Source organism: Periophthalmus magnuspinnatus, chromosome 5 (assembly GCF_009829125.3).
Source record: "Periophthalmus magnuspinnatus isolate fPerMag1 chromosome 5, fPerMag1.2.pri, whole genome shotgun sequence".
Lineage (NCBI taxonomy): Eukaryota > Metazoa > Chordata > Actinopteri > Gobiiformes > Gobiidae > Periophthalmus > Periophthalmus magnuspinnatus.
In genome coordinates this window covers 2,075,457-2,098,569 of record NC_047130.1, presented here as the reverse complement: position 1 = coordinate 2,098,569, position 23,113 = coordinate 2,075,457, and the positions used below count along the sequence as shown (strand labels likewise).

The 23,113-nt window shown below is 40.3% G+C and overlaps 1 protein-coding gene across 14 annotated transcripts in view; it reads left to right on the top strand.

Annotated features, from left to right (window-relative positions):
• Nucleotides 1-20,030, top strand: part of LOC117370509 (R3H domain-containing protein 2) — a 41,936-nt gene extending 21,906 nt beyond the window's left edge. The window contains exons 3-28 of one of the 14 annotated variants that reach the window (XM_033965949.2): nucleotides 2,522-2,644; nucleotides 2,836-2,986; nucleotides 3,232-3,449; nucleotides 3,936-3,977; nucleotides 4,579-4,662; nucleotides 4,760-4,883; nucleotides 5,721-5,799; nucleotides 5,959-6,018; nucleotides 6,445-6,585; nucleotides 6,857-6,965; nucleotides 8,283-8,378; nucleotides 8,652-8,683; nucleotides 9,045-9,098; nucleotides 12,039-12,274; nucleotides 12,515-12,687; nucleotides 12,878-12,970; nucleotides 13,330-13,623; nucleotides 15,104-15,263; nucleotides 15,718-15,875; nucleotides 16,129-16,268; nucleotides 16,475-16,575; nucleotides 16,890-17,059; nucleotides 17,892-18,027; nucleotides 18,113-18,207; nucleotides 18,286-18,367; nucleotides 18,678-20,030. In XM_033965949.2, the coding sequence (XP_033821840.1) occupies nucleotides 3,294-3,449; nucleotides 3,936-3,977; nucleotides 4,579-4,662; nucleotides 4,760-4,883; nucleotides 5,721-5,799; nucleotides 5,959-6,018; nucleotides 6,445-6,585; nucleotides 6,857-6,965; nucleotides 8,283-8,378; nucleotides 8,652-8,683; nucleotides 9,045-9,098; nucleotides 12,039-12,274; nucleotides 12,515-12,687; nucleotides 12,878-12,970; nucleotides 13,330-13,623; nucleotides 15,104-15,263; nucleotides 15,718-15,875; nucleotides 16,129-16,268; nucleotides 16,475-16,575; nucleotides 16,890-17,059; nucleotides 17,892-18,027; nucleotides 18,113-18,207; nucleotides 18,286-18,367; nucleotides 18,678-19,024 (3,162 nt within the window). In that variant the 5' untranslated portion in view covers nucleotides 2,522-2,644; nucleotides 2,836-2,986; nucleotides 3,232-3,293 and the 3' untranslated portion in view covers nucleotides 19,025-20,030. Of the gene's footprint in view, nucleotides 1-2,521; nucleotides 2,645-2,835; nucleotides 2,987-3,231; nucleotides 3,450-3,935; nucleotides 3,978-4,578; nucleotides 4,663-4,759; nucleotides 4,884-5,720; nucleotides 5,800-5,958; nucleotides 6,019-6,444; nucleotides 6,586-6,856; nucleotides 6,966-8,282; nucleotides 8,379-8,633; nucleotides 8,684-9,044; nucleotides 9,099-12,038; nucleotides 12,275-12,514; nucleotides 12,688-12,877; nucleotides 12,971-13,329; nucleotides 13,624-15,103; nucleotides 15,264-15,717; nucleotides 15,876-16,128; nucleotides 16,269-16,474; nucleotides 16,576-16,889; nucleotides 17,060-17,891; nucleotides 18,028-18,112; nucleotides 18,208-18,285; nucleotides 18,368-18,677 lie in introns of all 14 variants that reach the window. The other 13 variants (XM_055221917.1, XM_055221916.1, XM_033965951.2 and 10 more) reach the window with 13 other exon arrangements.
• The last annotated feature ends 3,083 nt before the right edge of the window (nucleotides 20,031-23,113 follow it).

Below are 23,113 nucleotides of genomic sequence, written 5' to 3'. Positions count from 1 at the left end.
TTATGTAAATTTGTCTGAACAAATTCAGTACTGATTCTGTACTGTACAGGAGACACAGCACAGAGGAGACCGATGGACAATGGTCTACAGTCCCTTAGCCAATCAGGGCGCAAAACACGATGTGCGTTCATACACTGTTAAAAAAAAAAAAAAAAAAAAAAAGCATTTCAAATTGCACAAAAACAAAATCAGCGAGGCTGCGAAAGGCGAACCGTGATATAGCGAGGGGCTACTGTATTCTAAATTGCGATGTTGCCCATTTGTTGAAATGCCACAAAAGTGTATTTTGCAAAGCTCTGAAACTTCAAATGCATTTTTGGTATTTAATTAGATTTTTTCTTCAGGGAAATGCATACAAGCACATAAGCTACTTTAGTGTTTACTTTGGCTCCACACTGCGCACAGCACCAGACTGACACCAACTAAACTGTACTGTTGCCTTGTGGGAAGGTTTAAATATGGCCACACTTATACAGGGATGGTTAATCAGCTAACAAGTTTATATTAATTGTTTTGATCCTACCTTATAATTACATTTAGTTCATGATTCATAAAAACACACAATTACAGATCAAGATTTTTTTTTTCTTTGCCAATATGAGACTGATTTTTTTGAATGTAGACCAACCAATGACCAATGAACGTTGCTCATATTTTGAGGGCAGTTTAGGGCAGATTTTGATCAAATTACCTGCAAATTAAATACTAATGTTGCTTTTGTTAGAGCAGTACCCTGTAGTAACGCAACAATCGATTTATCTCTACACATAATTTGTATTGTCTTAAGAGGGTAAGACTATTTGCTTCACTGCGATTGGTTAAATCCACCCATCACCCATGCATGGCAGAGGCTGACCAATAGTGGGGAAAAGTGTCTGTGTTTGAAGAGACAGCTGGATTAAAAGGAAATTCTGAATCACTATATGACTTTTTTTTTTTTTTTTTTTTGTGTCCAAGGAATCAGATTACAATATGATTTTTTTTTATTTATTTATTTTTCCTATTCAAGTGCACTCACATGCACACACAATATTCACATTTACTTTGCATTATGTTTTTTATAGCCTACCAATTCACTCATTAACATTAATATTAACAATAACGTATTATTATTCATTCTGTTCCAAGTTGTATCTGCACTGGTTTTGTTTGACAGTACACAAATAACATTGGCTTCTCGCATCTTTCTTCCTTTCAGCGTGTGTGAAGTGTGATGTTGATGTAAATCACAGCTCTTTTTATAGTGCAACCTTTTCTCCAGCGAGCCACTGAATGACGTTAATTGTGAGATGCTTCCAAATATAGCATCATCTTTATATTGATCCATGCATCTATTGGTCACTGAGGTGCCCATTTCTCAAGAGACTGGAAACTTTGAAATGGCAGAATTCAAGGAAGTTGATGTTACTTTACGTTTTTATGTATGACCTGAAAGTACCTTGTTACAATATCATCAGTTTTTCAAATTTATTAGGACACATTGTTGTTCCACTGCCTTTCCTGTGGACACTTGAATCTCCATATTTATTTTTAATTTAATTTGTTTTCCTGCCCTTCTCTCCGACAACCATTCTACACAAATGGCAGCAGTTGCGAGTGACGTTACCATTTCCTTGGCAACCCTCCGGATCAGTTTGTGTGTGTTGAGAGAAGCGGAGAGCGGGGGTTCTAGATAGAGGGAGGAGGCCACACAAAACTAGGAGGAGGAGGGAGAAAGGTAAATGGGTGTACAATATTCACTCAGTGTACCCCATTTCTGCCTGTGATTCATCATTTATCTCTCTGCTTTGAAATGCCAAACAGGAAGGGTGTGTGTTCAGTTTCAACCCAAAAGCCATTTATTCTCTGAACACCACTCAAAGAACAGAGGAGGATGCTGAGGAAGATGAGCCTGAGTCAGGCCTTTTGTATTGCTGATCTAAACTCTATGGATGTTAGCTGTGCTGCTGTTAGCAGTGTTGTATAAGCAGAGTGCAGTTGGGTGGGGGCCGTGGGTGTCCTGGTCAGTGATGTAGCATAATGCTGCTGCAGCTGATGACGTTCTTTTTGCCTTGCTTGTGTCTCCCCTCAGCGGGAATCCCTGCTGCCTTCATTGGTGTGCTCTTCTTCTCTGCTCTGCAACACTGTACATTATTGTTATACAGTCATAGTTCTTATACAACATGTAAATGACATGCATATTTGTTTAGTTGCCTCCATTAGCCATATTGTTTCCTTGTGAAATCTTGGTTCATGCTGCATACGCAAACATACGAATGGTGATACTCTTTCTTTGGTTTTTGATCAATCCCATTTGTTGTGTATTGTTGCTCTGCAATCCCTAAGTCATCTTGGTGCCCTCTTTTCTCCTATAACTGAAAGTATCTCATACATAAGCCTTGTATTCTAATGAATGGCGAGCTCTGAGCTGCTGTGTCCCCTCCTTCCTCCGAGCAGCAGCAGCAGCAGTAGCAGCAGCGATGAGTCACTGGTTGTGTGAATAATGACGTCATCCGTGTCTCCTCTTGTGCTCTGGGTCCAGGGCTCCCAGCTGAACACACACCATGCTGCTGCACTGAGCTGGAGGCCGTGCTCTGAGAGGTTTCACCCCCTCCCCCTACCCAGCCGCCTTCTGCTGCCCCAGCCTCCTGCCCACCTGACTGCTGTAAATATCCTGCATGTTTTTTTTTTACTTGGTATTCAAAAAAGTGAATTTTTGTTTTAATCTTTTACATGTTTTATTAAAATGCATGTACAAAAATAGTTTCCAGCTGTTTGTTCAAATATAAAATTCCATTCTTTACACATTACATTATCACAAGCATTTCATAATTGAGTATAATTCCATGTGTGCAGACTCTGTGGACTTGGGTGTGCTATGGACAGTGCTTGTACTTGTGCCGCTGCTGAGCCCAGTACAGTCCCGTAGTATTGTCCCTCTTCCTCTGGCTTGTGGTTCCCATAAAGAGCCACAGCACCACGGACCCTGGTCTGATACCACCTACAGGTACAGTTGAAGGATATTTCTTTTGTGTTTGAGCACAGATCAAATTCTTTACAAAAAAAAAAAACAAAACCCGACAACAACAGTGTTTATAAAGCAAATAGTGTTGCAATCAACCCAGAAAACAAAAAAAATAAACACGTTATTTTAAATAAGTGTTAATCTTATTTAGATTAAAACTAAATTAAACTAGTGAGCATAACCTGTACCTTTTTGTAATCAAATTGAAAATGCCTTTCCTTGTACAGCCACTCCTGGGTCCCCCCACCCACCCTCCCCATTTCCCACCCTCTCCCCCTCCCCGAAGAAGATGTCAGTGAGCCTAACTACAGACATCCAGCAGGAGGGAGAGAGCGGGCCACTCATTGAGCCCTGTAGTCGAGGTAAAACGTCCCCTCAACCACAGGGCACCAAAGAGCCAGGAGAGAGCCAGGAGACTGAGGACACGCTTCCCCAGGATGCACTGGTACGCTTGGCATAGTACAGGTCACTAAAAGTAGATAGGATAAAGTAGAAAAGGAAAGTGGGGAATGCTAATTTTTATGGTGGAGCACTGCAATTGTGACACTTGTGTTTACTGTTAGCCACACCTTAACCCTAACCGCTTCAGACCTAGCCATGTGGCCTTGGTCTAGGTACCTACGGAAAAGAGGCATTTGTCTCTCTCATGACCTCCATTTTTGAGTTACAACAGACTATTTCCCCCACAGTGAAGAATTTATTTCTTGTTGACAGACATACTACTACAGTGTCCACTTAAGTTGGAGGTTTTATTGGAAACAAAAAGAGCAAAACCGTACAAAGCAAATAAGGGAAAAGTTACATACATACAGGTCAAAAGAAAAGCATTGGCTTTTATACATGTTGATTGTCCCAGGACTGCTATATTAATGTTGAAACAATTTTGAAGATGTCCCTATAGTGGCATTAAACCCTGTCCATTGTCTTTCAGAAACGGGCTCCAAACCACAGCCATGGAAGGAAAAGGGCCAAAGTAAGTGTTTTTGACAATACTCCTCAGATTTGTTAGTCTGGATTTACAGTGTGGTAACCACTCCTTCTCTGCACCTCACGACAAACTCCTGAACTATCTTTTTGGTTATATATCATTTAGAACAAAATCAAACTTCTCTCACCCCAGAGTAACAGCATTTGATTTAACAGCATTTTCTTCATTCTTTGTAAGCTTTCATATTTGTTTTGATAAGGAAAGACCATGCTGTCACTCATGATAGAACTGTGGGAGGGAAGACTGGGACCCAGACTACACATCTTTGTATAGTATAGGAAAGGAAACAGAGAAAATTTATGAGATGACATTTTGAGTGAGACAATTTTAAATCCATTTTCCCTAGAGTACAGTATATTTGTTTTTGTGTTTGTTCAAGCCACAGTTTATAAAGGTGTGCTCCCTGTCGGGTATGGGGTATAACGTTTTAGTGTTACGACTGGTTGTAATATTTCATAGAGCTAGTTAAATAGTTTGAGTTGCTCTTTAATAAGAGCAAGTTGTAGATACTTTCAAGTTCTAAGAAAAAGATGAGGACATTTTTTAGGTACACCAAAGTTATGTTATGAATTTCTCTTTGTTCCAGTCTAATGCCAAAGTGAAACTGGTACGAAGCCTTGCAGTCTGTGAGGAATCTTCTGGTCCGTTCTCTGATGGACCTCCAGAATCGGTGATTTTCTTAGTTTTTGATTATTATTTATTATTTAAAAAAGCAATTCAAAGTAAATGTTTAGTCTCTAATTGATTGCATTGCTGTGATATTTTAGGATATCATCCAATTACACATCAGCTGTCCTTCTGACAAAGAGGAAGAGAAATCGTCCAAGGATGAATATGAAAATGAAGAAAAGGAGAAGAAGGATAAAGCTCCTCGAAAGATGTTATCACGTGGTACATTTGAATTCAATGCTTTGAACACATAAATGCACTTGATTACAGTGTTAATGGTGTGACGTAACAGTAGTATAAAAAGGGTTGCATATCTTAATATAGTGAAAACTGTTGCAAACAACTAAACTGTAAATGGCCCAATTAAGGGTTGGGTCAATTATTATGTAGTTTGTTTTTTTCAGACTCCATTACACTAGCCCTACACTTCACTAACATTTTAAACTGAAGTCATAATTTAGCCCATTTGGTGCTATTGTTGAAAAAACATGTTATATGTGAGTATCGCCACCCTGCTATGCTTTGTGTAATGAAGATATGCCACATTTTTGTAATTTTTAATTCATTAACAAGTCTTGAGACTGCACAACCTTCACTCTTTGACAAAGCAACTTTTATTTAATGTATCATGATCAGGACTGGGGTTTGTGTCAAGGGTGGTGTCAAGAAGATTTCTAATAAAGGAAATGGGGATCCCATGTCTTCTTAAATTACCCATGGTCCTTCACTGCAGTGGCTCCAAAGCGTCATGAGACCTAGAGTAGCATAAAATGTAATGGCTTGTCTGTCTGTCTAGTGTTGTGGAAAATAGTGGAAAATGATCCCTGAAGAGTGTGTGTGGGAGACGTAGAGAGGGATGGACCTCTCTGTAATCTGCTCCGTTATGTTGATCCTCCATGAACATCCTGGCATGCTGCTGCGGCCTCTGTGATGGGTGCCATTTTGGGAGCTATGGCTGCAATACAGACTGTGTTGTTTCAATTTGACAAAATGACAAAACACATTTGTTTTCTTTTTCCAACAGCTTTCTAATGAAAACTCTGTTCTTTGTTGATTCAGATTCCAGTCAGGAATACACAGACTCTACAGGCATCGATGTTCATGAGTTTTTGGTCAACACACTGAAAAACAATCCCAGGTATGTGGTTTAGTTTATAGTCACATTAAAAGTAATGATGGGTGGTAGAAATGTACTTACTAAGTGCTTAAACTAACTAACCTAACTATTTCTTTGAATTCATAGTCAAGTTAATCTATGTCACGGTTTTTCCTGTCTGCCCCCCTTTGACCTCTACAGGGATCGAATGATGCTGCTCAAACTAGAACAAGATATCCTGGAGTTTATAAATGATGACAAGTAAGACCATTCTTCAAAGCCAATCCTTGCACTTAAATTTAGGACAACCACATTCTCAGCTTCATATTTATAGCTCATGGTTGTAATAAGCTCTAAATATGCCCACTGGTAGTATGTAATGTTATGGTTACACCAAGTTCAGCTCTGCAGTACATCTACTGTTCAGCAAAGAACAAATGAATGAATGTTTAATTAAAGGAGATGTGGTGATCTTTATTGTCCTGCTGTCCACTCTTAGTTGACTTTTCAAACATAAGGGGCAGGCAAGGATCCAGCTGTTTTGAACCGGAATTTCAGGGACCCGTTTCTATCAAGTTGTCTTAGATCAACAGGAATTTTAATGGCACAAAATGAAAAATACCAGAACAAAAATAACATGTCATCAATAACATCATCTCTTATTTGCTGCTGCTCATACTTTTACAGTAATCAGTATAAGAAGTTTCCTCAGATGACTTCATATCACCGCATGTTGCTGCACCGCGTGGCCGCTTACTTCGGAATGGACCATAATGTGGATCAAACAGGAAAAGCAGTCATCATCAACAAGACCAGCAACACAAGAATGTGAGTTTGTGTGACTTTGGTCTATAGAAAGAAATGATGGGCTAAGTCTCCATAGTTTTATGCTAAATGTACTTAATGAAACACTACTGCACAATAGATGGATAAAAAAAAAAAATATCAACCTGATTTGAAAATTTAAAAGAGAAATGACAAATATATGGCTACCTTTTTTTTTTTTAAACAAACAAATGTTGTGCACTTCTTTAATGAGTTAAGAGTTATTTAGTAACAAAAGAAATCTCCTAATCTAATCGTATTTGTATTTTCACAGCCCTGAACAGAGATTTTCCGAACACATTAAGGATGAACGTAATATGGATTTCCAAAAGAAATTTATTCTTAAAAGAGATGATGCCAGCATGGACAAAGATGATAATCAGGTTGGTGGTCATTAATGCATCTGCATGTGTGAGCATGAACAGAATTTACCCTCAAGTAGAAAATGTTGCAAAAAAACCCAAACATAAAACCTGTGGTCATTGGTGTTGTATTTGCCTGTACATGGAGAGCAGAGGATACAAGGAAAAATACTTCTGTAATATTGGCAACTATCTGTAATATTTAACAATATTCGACAGTGAGTGATGCACATGAGGGAGAGAGGAGACAGTTAAGTGAACGCAGATCATCCTCTGTCTCGTCTCTGAAAGCCCCCACATGCAAGGTTCAGAGTTTGTGCATATGATCGCACACAAGAGTTTTGTACGTACACACGCTTATTAATTAAGATCCCAGATATATACCAGGGTGCATGTAACTACGGCAACTACAAGCCAAGGAGGACTTTTAAGTGATGTCAGTTATTAACTGTGCTTTGTCGGCAACTTCTGGGTCTAATGGAATCGCAGCCTCATTCCCTATAATGGCATTAGAGCAAATTTTTACCTGCCAGTGCTTTCCACAATACCGTTTTATGCTGTGTTTAGACTGTGGCATAACATTTTGAGCATTCACACAATGCTTTTGAGCATCGACATCAGAGTTCTGAACTTTCGGACTCGCCATGCATCAGTGTGTTTCAAGTGTCTGCCCTCAAATGAAGAGGCGTCCAACTAGAGATGTTTGGCACAGTTTTGTGCAGTCTGAACCCAGCATTCAAATTTTTAAGGGGACACAAGCAGTACGTGTTGGTGTCCTAGTTTCCCTCTAGGATATGAAAATCCTAAAATAAACATTTATAAACTTTTAACCATGTTATAAGTTTGTTCCTTTATCATTAACTTAGCATTGGCTTTACTTTTGGTTAGTATTTTGAGTGATTAAACATTAAAGGTTTACTCAGACATGAGTAAACCTTTATTGTCCTGCATTTGAGGCTTGAGTGATCTGAGAAAATTTCTGTTTTCTCCTCCAACTGGACTGTACATTTTGTTAATTTTTGAATGATTACTAATAAGCAAAGGAGTGATCTACTTGTTACACTGCCCCTGCCACTTAACATTGTGCATTAACTACAAAGTGCAACAAAACTCTTCTGCCTGTCAAACCACAGCATCACATTCACACCCCCTAGTGGAGTAGAGGTGTAATAGAACCTGCTTCCGTAACTAGGTTACCACTGCTGTACTGATGGATTTATTATTGATGGGAATAAGTCTGAAGATATATTTTTGTTCTCGTATGTAAAGTATCATGTTTGGCTGGGGAGCAGATTTGATACTTGGTTTACTCTAGTATTTTTATTTTTTCAATATTAGATTCGTGTGCCACTGCAGGACGGGCGGCGAAGCAAATCTATTGAGGAGAGAGAAGAGGAATATCAACGGGTACGAGACCGGATCTTTGCCCGAGAAGTAAGTTTTTTGCCATGGTCGGCCTCTTGATACACATAGGCAGTATTATTCACAAACACAAATGATTCATTACTGGTCAAATAATGTGAGTAAATCAAAATTACACATGAATGCTCCTAACTAGAGACTTGCTTTTTTTCCCCCACAATTAATACGATGTCAGGCAGGTTGTTTATATCATTGTTGATACTAAACAAATTATAAATTACTAGTCAAAGTATAGGATGTTTTAACAACACATTTAATAATATGTAGGTTTCCTTCTTTCTGCAGTCCTCTCAGAACGGATACATAAATGACAACAGGTAAGATAATCACTCCTTACAGTATTTTTTTATATACTGTAGTACATATTTTGAGATGTATCCCAAGGCCAAGTTGTGTTAATTTGCGTTATTTCTAGTAAGTTTCTCTAGTAAGTAGCTTTTTCTCTCCTGCCCAAACTCCTGGCACTGGCATAGAAGATGAAAGACTAGGACCTAGTTAGAGAAAGCGAAAGGAGAAGCGTGGTGGGCTTTTCAGCAGGCCAACTTTCTGCCGTGTTTGCCTTTTTTAATTTGTTCACAATATGCATTATTTCACCTCCTCCCGTTATTTCCTCTCCATTTCCTGTTTTCAAATACAATCCAATAACGCTAGCCTTGTTTTTGAATGTTAACCCAACAGACTCTCCACAGAGGGCTACTGCTCTAGCTCTCAAAAGAGGAGGCAGATCTTTAGGTACTGGGGCACTGCTGCTGACATGTGTGTTGCCATGGCCATCCTCTCCAGTGGTTTGGTGGTGATAGTGGTGACTTGTGGTGGTATTTCTCTGCTTGGCGTAGTGGGCTGATGGATGGCTCTCTCAGCACTGCACCGTGGGGCTCTCTATGGCCCATGCATGGCTGCTTTGTGGTTTCACAGAGGACTGACCTACTTACCTTTTCCACCCATCCACTGTCAACATTTTCTATGAAGTAACTGCATTGTCCACAGTAACCTGTTTTGTTTTGTGATTGGATTGCAGTTTATGTTAGCATGTCACTTGTATGATTACCGTACTTACTGCAATTAACAGTGCATTTAATATATTACTAATCATTTCTGAAATACACTCCGTGTCTGTAGACCTAAATTATTAAGGATGATTTAGACGCTGTACGGAACCTCAAAGTTGGTTACAGACTGGATGTGAGGAATACTTTTTATTTCTTACTTATTATTAGTCTATAGAATTGATCAAATTAACACATTTCATACATAATAACTAGGCATGTCGCCATGTTATCCACGTTTAGTATTATAATTGATCTGATTGGAAAACGTGATTTTGCGATTGCCACAAATATTGACCTCATGATGAATAAAAGATCTAAAACACTTTTCACTGACACAATATTAAGTGACCTAAACTAGACATTCAAATAAAATGTGTTGCTGCAGGATTTGAAATATGATTTACATATTTCCCAGATACAAAAGTGACTTGAATATCTTACATTGACATACAGTAACATTGAAACACCATCATTCTTGGATGATAATTAGTAGGTAAAGGCTGGATCATATTAACGGAGTTGGACTTGATTAATGGTGGTCAACTGGTGAAGAACCAAGGCTGAACCGAAACAAAACCATTGTTAGTTGAAGCTGACTGGCTTATAACATGGCTTGATTTAAATGCAACTGATTTGTCATAAATTATGTACAATTGTATTTTTATAAAGCATATTTCCATTACCCTTGCCATAACCCCATATTATTCTGGACAGTGTTTCCCCAAACTTGGCTAAGCCTTGTGTTTTTAAATTAAATCAAGATAAAACTGCCTGAAGTACTTCATACATGTACCACAACCAACTGGAACTATATTTTCTATTTTTATCTCCCCCATAATTTTACTGAACAATGCTGTGTAAAAGGGGGCGCAGAAGACAGGCTCAAAATAAGCACAGTATTTCTAAAAGCAGCAAATGAACACCTCCATGTGTCTCTGTGCGTCTGTGCACGTGAGGAGCCCGAGTGTTGTCAGGAGCGACGGGAGGCGGACCATGTGACAAGCCGCAGTCCCTCCTCCCCCTTTCCCGCTGATGGAGCCGCTCTCATCTCTTGTCTGCACACCGAGCAAACAAGTGCACACCCACCCCTCCCTTAAAATAGGTCGTGTTCAGAAAGGAGGACTCAAAATAGATTCTCCCTTAATTACAGTCTCTATGAAATATTTATCAGCCTAAGCCACCTTCAAACACCACCTACTACGCCTTGAGTTATAAATCGCTCATTGGATCCCCTCTTCTCTTCAGTCAAATCACTGAGGAGGCACACACGTATTTCATCCCTTTTGCTTTTTATGTCCCTTTTCCAAATGATAGGCGCTTTAAGCTGCAAAGAAGCCATATGTATCCTATATTATGCTGGTTTCTGATCTGTTATAATGTTGTTTCCTCTTCAAAAACATACCTGCGTTTTGTTCCATTCACACGTTTAACATAACTCCTGCATATTTAGTGCAAGTTCTTCTCTCAAACTGAAAACACTCTGTACCACCATGTGATGTCATGTGGTAATACAGGATGTGCTCCACTGTGTTTTTAAAACTTCTTACACCTTCACTAGAATCATTTGGATGATTTCAAACCTGGAATCGACATCACAAGGTAGAACAGGGCATTTTGAGTTTTGCGGAAGCAGACAGCCTAATAATCCACGATTATTCAAACGTGTGAATGAAACAGCTCCAGGTATGTTTTTGAGGAGATAACAGCATTATAACATGGCTTAAAGCTCACAAGACTCCATTATGTGTAATATAGGACCTTTTCAAATGTTTTGTTTCTACTAAGCACAGAGTTTTCTTAATATTGTCCTGACTGGGAAATCCAGGGGTTGTCAAAGTGGTGTGTGACTGTTGGTTTTCTTGGCAGCTATCCTTTGGGGGGTGCACCACAACACGCAACAATGAGTGTGTATACAGCCACATAGTTGACAGACCGTAGTGGTGAACACGTGGTAGCAAGTGGTTCTTTTGTAGAAAGTGGGTGTGAGTGTCGATGTACATTTTGCCCGCAGAACTGAGCGTCTATGTACATCTATATGTTTTATCTGTTTCTCTGGACAGTCTTTCACATCTCATTGTAAAAGCATGTGTTTTCAGTTACAGTATTCAAATGTAAAAGCCTTTTGGTTGTGTGAATGTTGTCTCCATCCATTGTTGTCATTATGCCATTTTGTGCTATTCATTCTCTGTATTATTGCCATGCATCCTGGCGTTTCTCCTACCGCATGTGTGATTTTTGTCCTGTGAATGGGTCAGTATCTGTTACCTCTGGGTGTGATTGTGTTGTATGTGTTTAACCCAAAGTAAATATTATACAGTTTACAGTGCATTATTGCCTGATGTGTAAACCATGCGTTTGTATGCGTCTACGTTGAATGCCCCATAGGTTTGTCAGTAACCCCTTATTTTGCGTTTCCTTTCGTGTCACATCATTTCATGCATTCCACTTTGTTCTGTGTTCATGTTCATCTTGTATTTTTAACATAAGACCACGGCACCCTTGCTATGTCTTCAGCACCTGTCTGTAACTTCACTATGACTTCCAACTACTTCCCCTCCTCTTGCCCACGCTGAAATTGTGACATTTCTCTTCGATTGTCTTTATCCATTCTGTTGTCTCTCAGGGGGAACCGCGAGAGCTCGAGCCGGGCGTCTAGCAGTCGCCAGAGCAGTACGGACAGCGACATGAAGTGCCTGGAGCCGCGGCCCTGGAGCAGCACCGACTCGGACAGCTCCAACCGCACCCTCCGGCCCCCTGTCACCAAAGCCAGCAGCTTCTCCGGCATCTCCATCCTGACCAGAGGGGACAGTCTGGGCAGCAACAAGGGCTCCCAAGGAAGCTGTAAAGGCTCCAGATCTGGTGAGTGCTTCTGTTCTATTTATACTTTTTTTTGTGTATTGTATATTGTATATCTGATTGAAGAAAATGAATGATAACAGGTAAATTAGCATGCTTTCTTCCTTTCTCTTTTTAATCAAAGTTTGCCCTCTACAGACAATGCAGCTATGAGTAAGAAGTGTCTTGGCAGCGATAGTTGAGAGTGAAATGTAACATGTGAACTGTTTCCCTACATCCATCATGTTTCCTTGCCATCACTAGGCCTGCCTCTAGTCAGTCCTGATGTGTGTCCCCCACCCACAGTCTCTCAGTCCAGCCGTAGCCTACTGCCCTGCCCACCCCAGCCCCCGCAGCAGCAGCCCCAGGCACCACCTCAGACTGCCCTGCTGCCCACTCCTCAGCAGCACCCACTGAGCAACCACATGATCGCTCAGGTAAGAGCCACCTCAGCTGTTCATGTTGTATGAAAAAAAATGTGAAGGGATTCATTTATGGTCTTAATGCATCCAGTATATCATATTTATTTTCAAATCAGCCTAACCCCCTTACTCCTATTTTAACCATTTCCTGTCTGTGATGTGTTCACGGCTGTGCTCTGTCCTCTGCTCCCTGTCTCTGGTGTAGGCCACTCTGCAGCCCTCTCAGCCTGTCTCCTTCTCCAGTCCTTCCTGTCCCCAGGTTCTCCTGCCAGTCTCTCCTCCACAGCAGTACACAATGGTACTGTGGTCTGACACTTCTTCACCTCATTTTTCTCAACAGCATTTCTCACCATTAACACATTAGTCCACAAGTAAGACATCAGAAGTTTTACTTTCACCTTTTTATCTTCATAGTGTAGAAATAATAATCCAAAAAGCATTTTTACACACATACAAAATCACACTGCCTGGCAAAGTGTGCTTTTTAAAATTCCATTCAAATTCAAGTTCAATTTATTGAACATAATTTTATTTGGTATAATTTCAAAGTGGTATCAAAAAAGCAGTTGTTATGATTTTGCAGCCTTGATTCATAATGCAAGAACTTATATTTTTGAATTTATATATTGAGCCTAACACTAGTTTCTCTTTGGACAGGGTGATGAACTGGCACCTCAGTTCAGTCAGATGACTCTGAGCCGGCAGGGCTCTAGTGAGAACCCGGAGCCTCCCCAGATTTACCAGGCCGGTCCCACAGTGCTCACTGGGCACCCCCCACCACAGACAGGCTACATCATGGCCACCACAGGGCAGCCTTTACCACCTCCATCTGGATACCAACCTGCCACAGGACACCCCCACCCTCCTCCTCCACCACCACCTCCATCACAGCCTGTCATACAAGCCCCTCCCCCACCACAGGGATACATGGCTCCCCCTCCACCCCAGCAGGTACTACCTTTTTTATTATTGAGCCTTAAGCTTGATCTGACAATTGCAGACTACACAAAGTCATTTTGAATGTTGTTGGCATGTACTTTTTTGAGATTGATCAAACTTACTTGTTAGATTAGATTTAGATTATTTTGAGAGAAATACATTCAAAATGGCAAAATGCCAATACAATAACTTTTGTATTAAAATGCATTGAAACTCTTCTATGTTTTAGCTTGTAGTTACAGCTTCGCTCCTCCCCAGTTTGAACTGACCTAATAATAAATTGTGTGTAACAATTATACACAATTATCTTTTTAGAAAAGTTTGAAGAGTTTATAAACCAAAAAACCATGCAGAAAACCACGTAAATATTGAAGGATAAAAGTAAACGTATCCTGTGACTGTCAGCAGATAAAACTGCAGTTACCGCTGTTTTTAAAAATCAAATATTGATGCCATCAATAGTACAAAACATATTTGTGAAAAAATAATCTAAACTCTTCTACGTTTTACCTTGTAGTTACAGCTTCGCTCCTCCCCAGTTTGAACTGACCTAATAATAAAATGTATATGCAGATAATCTAAAATCTGAGCAATGTATTTCTAAAAGTGATTAAAATTTGATTTAAAAATGGCAATCAGTGATTAAAATGTTTTAAGTATTATTTGCACATAAGAAACAATACACTCGATCATGCAGTGGGTGTTCATTGTGACCCATGTGATGCACTACAGCCCACTCTCTCCTTCCCCGTGAAAAATAGTGATTGAGACTTCAGGAGCTGATGGGGATCTTTTTAAACTAAACTATAATAATGTCCAGTGGGTGAAAATGTACAAGTTCTAGCTCGCAGGACTACTGGTAAAAAATATTCAGGAAGGTTCTTGTCAGTTCTTCTTGTGCCAGCTCTTGCTTTGACTTCCCTTGACTAAAACTGGCAACATTTCTTGTATGAGTACACCATACGCACCTTTCTACATGCCCCGCTCTTACAGGGTCTTTTGCACTTATATAAAAGTATTGGCAGGCAGGAGGAGTCTTGTCTTGATCAATGTGTGGGTGGTCAAGAGTTTAAAGGAGTACAAATATTGACCTCCATGCAACTTCACAAGAGTGTTGTCACATATGCAGATGAGGCTGGAGGCTGGAATATTGATCCTACCTCTGTTTATCCTTTTGATGTCTGGTTTTCAAATGCTGCACACTATATTCAGCCTAGTTGTAGCACCAAAGAAAAGGCATAGAAATGAATGATGTCTGTTCTTGTTAAGTGGTATTCATTAAAAAAAAAATACAAATAAAATCTTTTGTTTCAAATTGATCGATTTTCTGTTAGTCTCCTTATGATCAAGATGGTTGTTACAGTTCAAAGATAACTAATTCCTATCTCAGCAGCATCAAAATGTATATCTGTACCATTTCATAAATAACTCAAATTAGGCAAAAATTTTATGTTTTTGTTCCTCATATGACCTGTGCTTTTTGTGTGTTCAGATCCAGGTGTCATACTACCCTCCGGGGCAGTATCCCAGCTCAGGCCAGCAGTACAGAGTGTCCCAGCCCATGTCCCAGCCCATGTCTCAGCCCATGTCTCACCAGGTGTCGTACCCTGCCCAGCGTTCGCAGCCCATGGCCCAGCCCACACAGCAGTCAGGTGGGCCCCAGCTATCATACTGTTCAGCAGGTGGTTCGGAGAAGAGAAAATGTTTTAACGGTCTCAGAGAATTTACACAAAACCTTAGTAAAAGCCAAAAGGAAAATCTGTCAACTGGACAAAAAGGTTGTAGGAGTGAAGATGTTTCACTGTTCATCCAAGCAACAAAATGTCTTTACTCCTTTATCTTTTTGTCCAGTTGACAGATTTTACTTTTGACTTTTACTATGGTTCAGACCTGGACGACTGAGGGATTACACAGACGTCCACACACCACCTTCTCACTCATGGGCGTTTGTTTTAAGTCTTTTAATGCTACATTGAAATTAAGCACCGAGAATGTGCTTGCCAGTTGTGTAGTTGTATTGCCTTGATCTGAGGTGCGAGGGTTGGCTCAGTAAAAATTTAATGTCAAATTCAAAGAGAAACTCATTGACCACATTGATATGTCCAGGTCTCCAGTCAATGATGCCCAACCAGCAGCCAAGCTACCAGAGTATAATGGGGGTCCAGCAGCCTCAGAATACAGGACTGCTAAACTCCCAGAGGCCGCCCATGGCTGGACAAATGCAGAGTATCATGGTTCAGTATCCACAAATGCCCTCATACCCGGTAAGAACCACTTATCCAGCAGCTCCATCTAGTGGACATTTGTAGAACTTTCATATTGAGTTTTGAAATTGAGTTTTGATTCAGCAGGGGGTATATTTCTAAAGAAAAGAGTACTTTTGGAGAATCCATGTAAATCATTTATTTATTAAAATAATGGCATGCCTAGTTTGTGAAGTTGTGTTCAGTAACTCTGACAATAATGCTTTCCTTACATACATTATGTTTGACTCCTGACCCTTTGGCCTTCTCCCAGGTCCCTGTGGCCAATGAGAGTCAGCCGGTGGTGCAGCAGCAGTACCAGCAGCAGGTGATGGTGCCTGTCAGCCAGTCTGTCCAAGGGCCCATGCCCGTCTACTACAGTGTTATCACCCCCACGCAGCAGAACAGCACAAGGTACGGAGCACCACTATGATTATGTACAGTACACTATATGGACAACAATAAATGATCAGATTTTCAGTGGACACAAAGGTATGTTCTTAATCCACCCAGTGGTAATTAACGTTTCCTATAATGAAATGAACAAATCCCCCCCCCCCTTGCATTGTATTAGTCTACTACATTGTATAAACTAAATTATTTGTTTGATCCCATTTCAGCCCCTCTGTGGGTTACCTGCAGCCCCCCAGCTCTGAGCAGTATCAGATTACACAGTCGCCGTCCCCATGTAACCCTCAACAGTTGCAGCAGCAATATTCAGGTAAACTGTCCTTCATTCATATCCATTGCTTCAGAATTAAGATCATTGAACCCTTATGAGTGAAGGTAGTGCTCGAGGAACAGTCAAGGTCCTTACAGTTTGTTTGAAAATATTTTCCAAGACTTTCCATTTTGTAAGTTAGAATGGGCAGACTTCCATCTATCCAAAATTGAACCGCTGGTCTAAACGTATGTTCAGACCAATGGTTAAAATTTTTCAGACCAGTTAAAAGCGTACCCACCTGGATACAGAATAGAAATGACTTAACAATAACAAGAAGAATCATAAGCCGTTGTTTTTTTTCTCCTGCTTAGGAGTTCCACCTCCTGGTTCTGGAGTAATGGTTATGCAGCTCAGTGTTCCCAATGGGCCCCAGCCGTCCCAGAATCCTCCTTTGGTTCAGTGGAATCCCTGTAAATACTACAACATAGAGCAGCGACCCAGCAAACCAGTAGAGCTCTACAAACCTGACAACACTCCACAGGTAAACAAAACACAAAATGTATTGTGTCCTGAGGAAGCTGTTGAATGAATACTGCAAAATATGTTGAGCCTGATTTAGATTAACAAAGATGGGCTGGAAAACTAACAGTCATGGCACGTTAATGTGCATTTTTGAGGTTGGAAGAGACACTTTTTTCACAATACAAGACATTTGGTTCACTAGAATGAGACAATGTTTTGATTAAATTTACAATGATCTGTTCAATTCACAATTTTGGTCAAATAATTTTTTTATGTCTGTGTTTTTTTATATTTTATGCTGTACATTGAAGGGACTTAAATGACATAGCCTGAATGCTTTAGTAGCCTGACTTTAGTCAAGGCTACTACAGACTAACACCAGTTCTGCAGTGTAAATCTCCACACAAGTAGCGCTACTGTTTATTATAGTATGTGCAATATCCAATATGTCTGTCATTTTTTATTTAAACTGACAAATTATTTACTGATTACTGAGTTGATTTGCTACATGTCTTTTTGGATAGGATGAGATCTTGTGCCACAGTATCTCCTCCACACAGTGCATTTACATATTTAGGTGAAGAAAATTGCACTATATGGACTGAAAAGCTGTATTATACTACACACAAATGGCACCGTACACCCTGCTGAAGCCCTGAACTATAAAGTTGTAGAAAAGAGAACCCTAAGCCCAATCCTTGTTTGATGGTTGGTCCTCTTTTGGTCCTCTTTTGGTTAAGTAGACATCAACTATTATGGCCCCTCATTCTTTCATATTAATTTAGTATAGTCCGAATTTCTTCCTCGATGTTAGTTGATTTGCTGTACAATCTGTCATCTGTACTGTATAGGTCACTACACAGCTGACCAGTCCGTTGGCGTCTCCCACACAGTCTCCGACCCCATCTCCATCTGGCAGTGTCTGTGCTGGTCTGGGGCCACTTCCACTTCTATCCCAGTTTCCCCGCCCTGGAGGACCTACTCAAGGTACTAAAGGATTGTACATGTGAAGAGTCTAGTTTAGAGCCATTGCACATATCTCAAGTGTACCATTTGATTCCCTGATTTTCAGGTGATGGACGTTATTCATTGTTGGGACAGCCTCTTCAATATAGTCTATGTCCTCCACCCCTAATGCATGGCCAGTCCTCGTACAGCTCCCATCAGGTCAGCAGAAGCAATCCTATAAGAGACTGACAAGAGTCAATAATGTATAAAGTCTGACTGTTGTAACGTCCTGTACAGGGCCAAGGAGTCATGAAACATGGCGTAAGAGGGAAAAAGCAGACTCTTAAATCTGCCTCAACAGACCTCGGAAATGATGTGGGTAAGTCCTTCGTTTAGCCCAATTGGGTCTAGTACAGTTGTCAGTTCTTGATGTGGTTTTTCTGTAGCCACTTCTGCCTTCAGGCAGACTAATGGAAAAATGGATGCCTATCTGCAGTAAGACAGTGGCATATCACTATCATGTTCACGAAGCAAAGTTGCCAAGCAAATGCTTTAGTAGTGACATTTTAGACTGAGAATTCAAGCTCACTACTTGAGCCATTACATTTCCAACTAACTAGATAACTCTTAACAGTCTGCGCTAGTTTATGCACACATGCTGAGTGTTTCGCTTGTTTGTTTTTTATCAGTGTTAAGTCGTGTCTTGGAGGTGACAGACCTGCCAGAGGGAATTTCACGTCCTGAGGCTGAAAAACTCTTTAACCAGCTGTCCATGTGCGGTGCCAAGATCCAGTGGCTAAAGGAGCCCCAAGGAGGTCGAGGAGGGCCTTCAGGAGCCACTGCTGGACCTGGGGGCATGAAGATGGATGGGAGTGACCCGGCTCACCTCTACACTGTAGTGGCAGTGTTTCCTAGCACCATGGCCGCCCAGAGTGCTTCCTTCAAACTTAACAACAGTGGGGCCAGTCACTTCAAACTGCGGGCCACCAAAAAGAACTATGATTTGCGTGTTCTGGAGAGAGCCAGTTCTCAGTGAGGGGCAGGAGTGTGTGAAAAACGATGGACTCTTGATGGAGTGGATGAGAGGAAGACTGGACTGCTCTTAGTGTTCTATCTAAAAACCACAAAAGAAAAAAAAACTTGATGAGTTGATGTGTCAAATGTACAAAAGGGAAGAAGGTGTGAATCATGAGGTGGCTGGTGTTTGGTTCCAAATATGAATAGTTTGTTTTTAATCATCATTTTTGTTCAGTATTTATAGCAGAAGAGCACACAAGACACGTGAGCATGTGTTTCACTGTTGCCGTGGAATGTGTGCCTCCATCATTCACCAACAATGGACGTTCCCACAGAGACACCGCACAGGCAACAGGGTCACGTAGCACAGAAGACACTGGACAGTCCACCTAAGTCAGAGCCTTTCGTCCTGGCCCTCTCCACGCCGCCAACTTTTTCTGCCTCCCTCAGCTGTCACCCAAAACATTATATTTATAAACTTTCATACGCACAGTTGCGCACTCTCTCTGCTTTCCTGTCTCTTCTTGGCCATGTTCTATGCTGCCTCCTCTTTCTCACTTCCTCAGCCCCTTTCATGTACTCCTTTCTCTGCCCCGTCCTCTTGCTTTCTGTTTGCCTTACTGCTGTTGTGGGTCTCTGTATTGCGCTGATATTTTTCAGATTTTTTTTTTTTCTTGGGAGGGGGTATTCAATATATTTATATAAGTGACGTAAGGAATAAAAGAAATCTATATATTCAGTGGTTTTTCTTTCCTGAGTGAAAAGTTTAGGCCTTCCTTTCTCCTTCCTACTTCCCTGTTCATACCTCTCTCCTCTACCTCACTCTGTCCTCTCCCACAACTCCCTGCTCCCCCTGGTCGCCCCCATTGTGTTTGCGTTTTTGTTGACAGCTGTGCAGAACGTATCAGAAAAAGTAGTTAAAGTGCACAATGATTGCATATGTCTACTCTACTGTAAATTTTATTTAATCTGTTATTTTTTGTTTGTTTTTAAAAATATAAAAGTCAAGAAAAAATATATTTAAACATCTTGTTATGTGTTTTATTTAAAGTTTTTGTTGATCATTTCGTCATTTTATGATGTCACATGGGAAAGAAGCTCAGGATGTTACAAGTTCAGTGTTTGTACTCAGACACTGCGTATTATGATAGCTGAGCAATTTTGGTATACTTGCTATTGAAAAATTTTCAACAATTTCTTCCGAACACTGTTTTCAGTGGTCATAAGTTAATCACACTGACACTTACAGTATGTCCCATTTACATTTAATTTAGCAAGTGTGAAAAAGATCATAAAAATCCGTCAACCACTTTAGGCCAGAGTCAGGTTTGTACTAAATAACTTTATTATATATATATATATATATATATATATATATATATACACACACACACACACACAAATTAATAGAAAACTCTGCAAACAGTTCTTAAAATTATGTTTAACCAAATTACTTATATAATTTCATAGTTTGAATGAAACATTTTTCAAATTGTAAACAAAATACTTATGCATTTTTCTGCCAAAAAAATGGTCTAATTGTGATTTAACTGGGCTCAATCTGTGACGAACCCTGCAGCTTAGACTTTGATGGCGCTATCTTGAAAATAGAGGAAATTCTAGTGTTTCTGCTGAAGCTGCAGAGCGTGGAGCTTCTGTCAAGACCTCATGGCCACATCTGTCCAGCCGATTTCTCCAGATCTGCAGACGTCAGCACCTTGCTCAACTGTCCAGACTCCAGGATCACACGGGCCCCGGTCATAAGTGCACTTCAGAGTTGGCATCTCTCACTTTAGTGTCAACTTTAACTTAAACCTTATCTATGACGTGTTTGTCTAATTTCTCAATACACAGAGTTTAGGCCACATCTTTCATCCAAAACAATCTTGGCCAATCTTTTGATAGGTCTATTGTGTGTTAAATTTGCGTCATTTTTTCTGACTGGCAGGTCTGGCCAAAAATTCCTGTGTGTGTATAAAATATATATAAACTTTTCCTATTTTAAGTCAGTTAGGATTACCAAAATTATTTCTATTTGCTAAATGCCAGAATAATATTTTAGACAATTTTTCATTACTTTCTTCAAAGTCAGAAGTTTACATTTTACATACTGATTAATATGTCTTTAAACAATTTGGGACAGCCCAGATGATGATTTCATGTCTTGGGAGCTTCTGATTAGTTTATTGACAACATTTGAGTTAATTGGAGACACTCCTGTGGATATATTTGAAGGTCTGAAGGTATCAGGAAGAGAATCGTGGACTTGCACAAGTCTGGTTCATCAATTCCCACATGCCTGAAGGTGCCACATTCATCTATTCCAATGATTATATGCAAGTACAAACACCATGGAACTGGTCAGCCATCACACCGCTCAGGAAGAAGATGGATTCTGTGTCCCACATGCTTCGGTCTGAAATTTGTACATCAACCAAAGAACAAAAGCAAAAAAACATGTGAAGATGCTGCAGAAGCTGGTAAGAGTGTGTCATTATCCACAGTGAAATGAGTACTGTACCAACATGGGTTAAAAGGAAACTCGGCCAGGAAGAAGCTATTACCCCAAAAGAAACATTAAAAAGCCAGATTACAGTTCTGATGGAACTAAGATTGAACCGTTTGGCCATAATGAGCATCATTAAGTTTTTAAAGAAAAAAGTGGGAAACTTGCAAGTCTGAGAACACCATCCCAACTGTGAAATACGGGGGTAGCAGCATCATGTTGTGGGGTTGTTTTGCTGCAGGAGGGACTGGTGAACTTCATCAAATAGATGGCATCATGAGGAAAGGACATAATGTGGAAATACTGAAGCAACATCTCAAGACATCAGCTAGGAAGTTAAAGCTTGGGCACAAATAGGTCCTCCAAATGGACAATGACCTGAAGCATACTGCCAAACTGGTTACAAAGTGGCTTAAGGATAACAAAGTCAATGTTTTGGAGTGGCCGTCACAAAGCCCTGATCTCAATACTATTAAAAATGTATGGGCAGACATGAAAAGGCATGTACAAGCAAGGCGACCAACGAACTTGCCTCAGTTACACCAGTTTTGTCTGGACGAATGGGCACAAAGTTCCTGCCAAATGTTGTGAGAAGCTTGAGGAAGGATATCCAAAACATGTAACCTAAGTCATACAGTTTAAAGGCAATGGTATCAAATACTAATAAAATGTATGTAAACTTCTGACGTTGAAGAAAGTCATGAAAAAATGTGTAAAAAAAATTATTCTCATGATTCTGGCATTAGAATTTAGTAATCCTAATTGACCTAAACAGGAAAAATTTAGTTGAGAACCCCCTAACTATTGGTTTGAAAAATACTGAGAGAGGACCCTATTGTACATGTTTTTAGTGGTAGAGGAAACGGGAGCAACCAGAGGAAACCTGCACAGGCAGAGGGAGAACATGCAAACTCCACACAGGCCCCAGTGCACATCTTAAGTCGAACCTGGATAAACCTTAATTGGAACCTGGAACCTGGTCAAAACTTGAATTTGACAACTTCTAATACCTAGAAGTGCTTTTATAACCACACAAGCTACAGAAAGAACTGTCCCTGATTGTGTCAAACACCTTCCTGCTCCACCATCTCCTACTGTCTGTTTGTCTGGTCACTGACCGATGAGGAGCCTGTGTCCAGACATTACAATAGGACATTTAAGATTGACTGTAGACTTCTTTCATTGGGTCCACCACTGCACAGCGATTCCCAGATGTAATGACAGTTGATACCTATGTAAACAGCAACATTTATATCATTTTTATATCTGCGTTTGGTTTTTGCAGTTTCTTTTTAGACAAGTCATTGAATATTCTAATTTTGCATTTCTTCAAATCAACAATCTCTTGAACTACACAGCCTATCACTCATCTTTGCGCCGTTTGGGAAGCTTTACACTTGGAGTCTTCAGCTGTTCGGGGCAGTCACATGGGGGTCCCACACATGCACACACTTGGTCTGGGCTTGACTGGCCTTCTCTGCATTACTCATCCCTGGCACCCACCTGTTGGAGTCCCATTTGGGCAGAGCATGGTTTAAAGGACCGCCCTGAGACGCTGGCTGTAAAAACATGCAAAATGTCCCAGACGCTTTGGATCTGCTC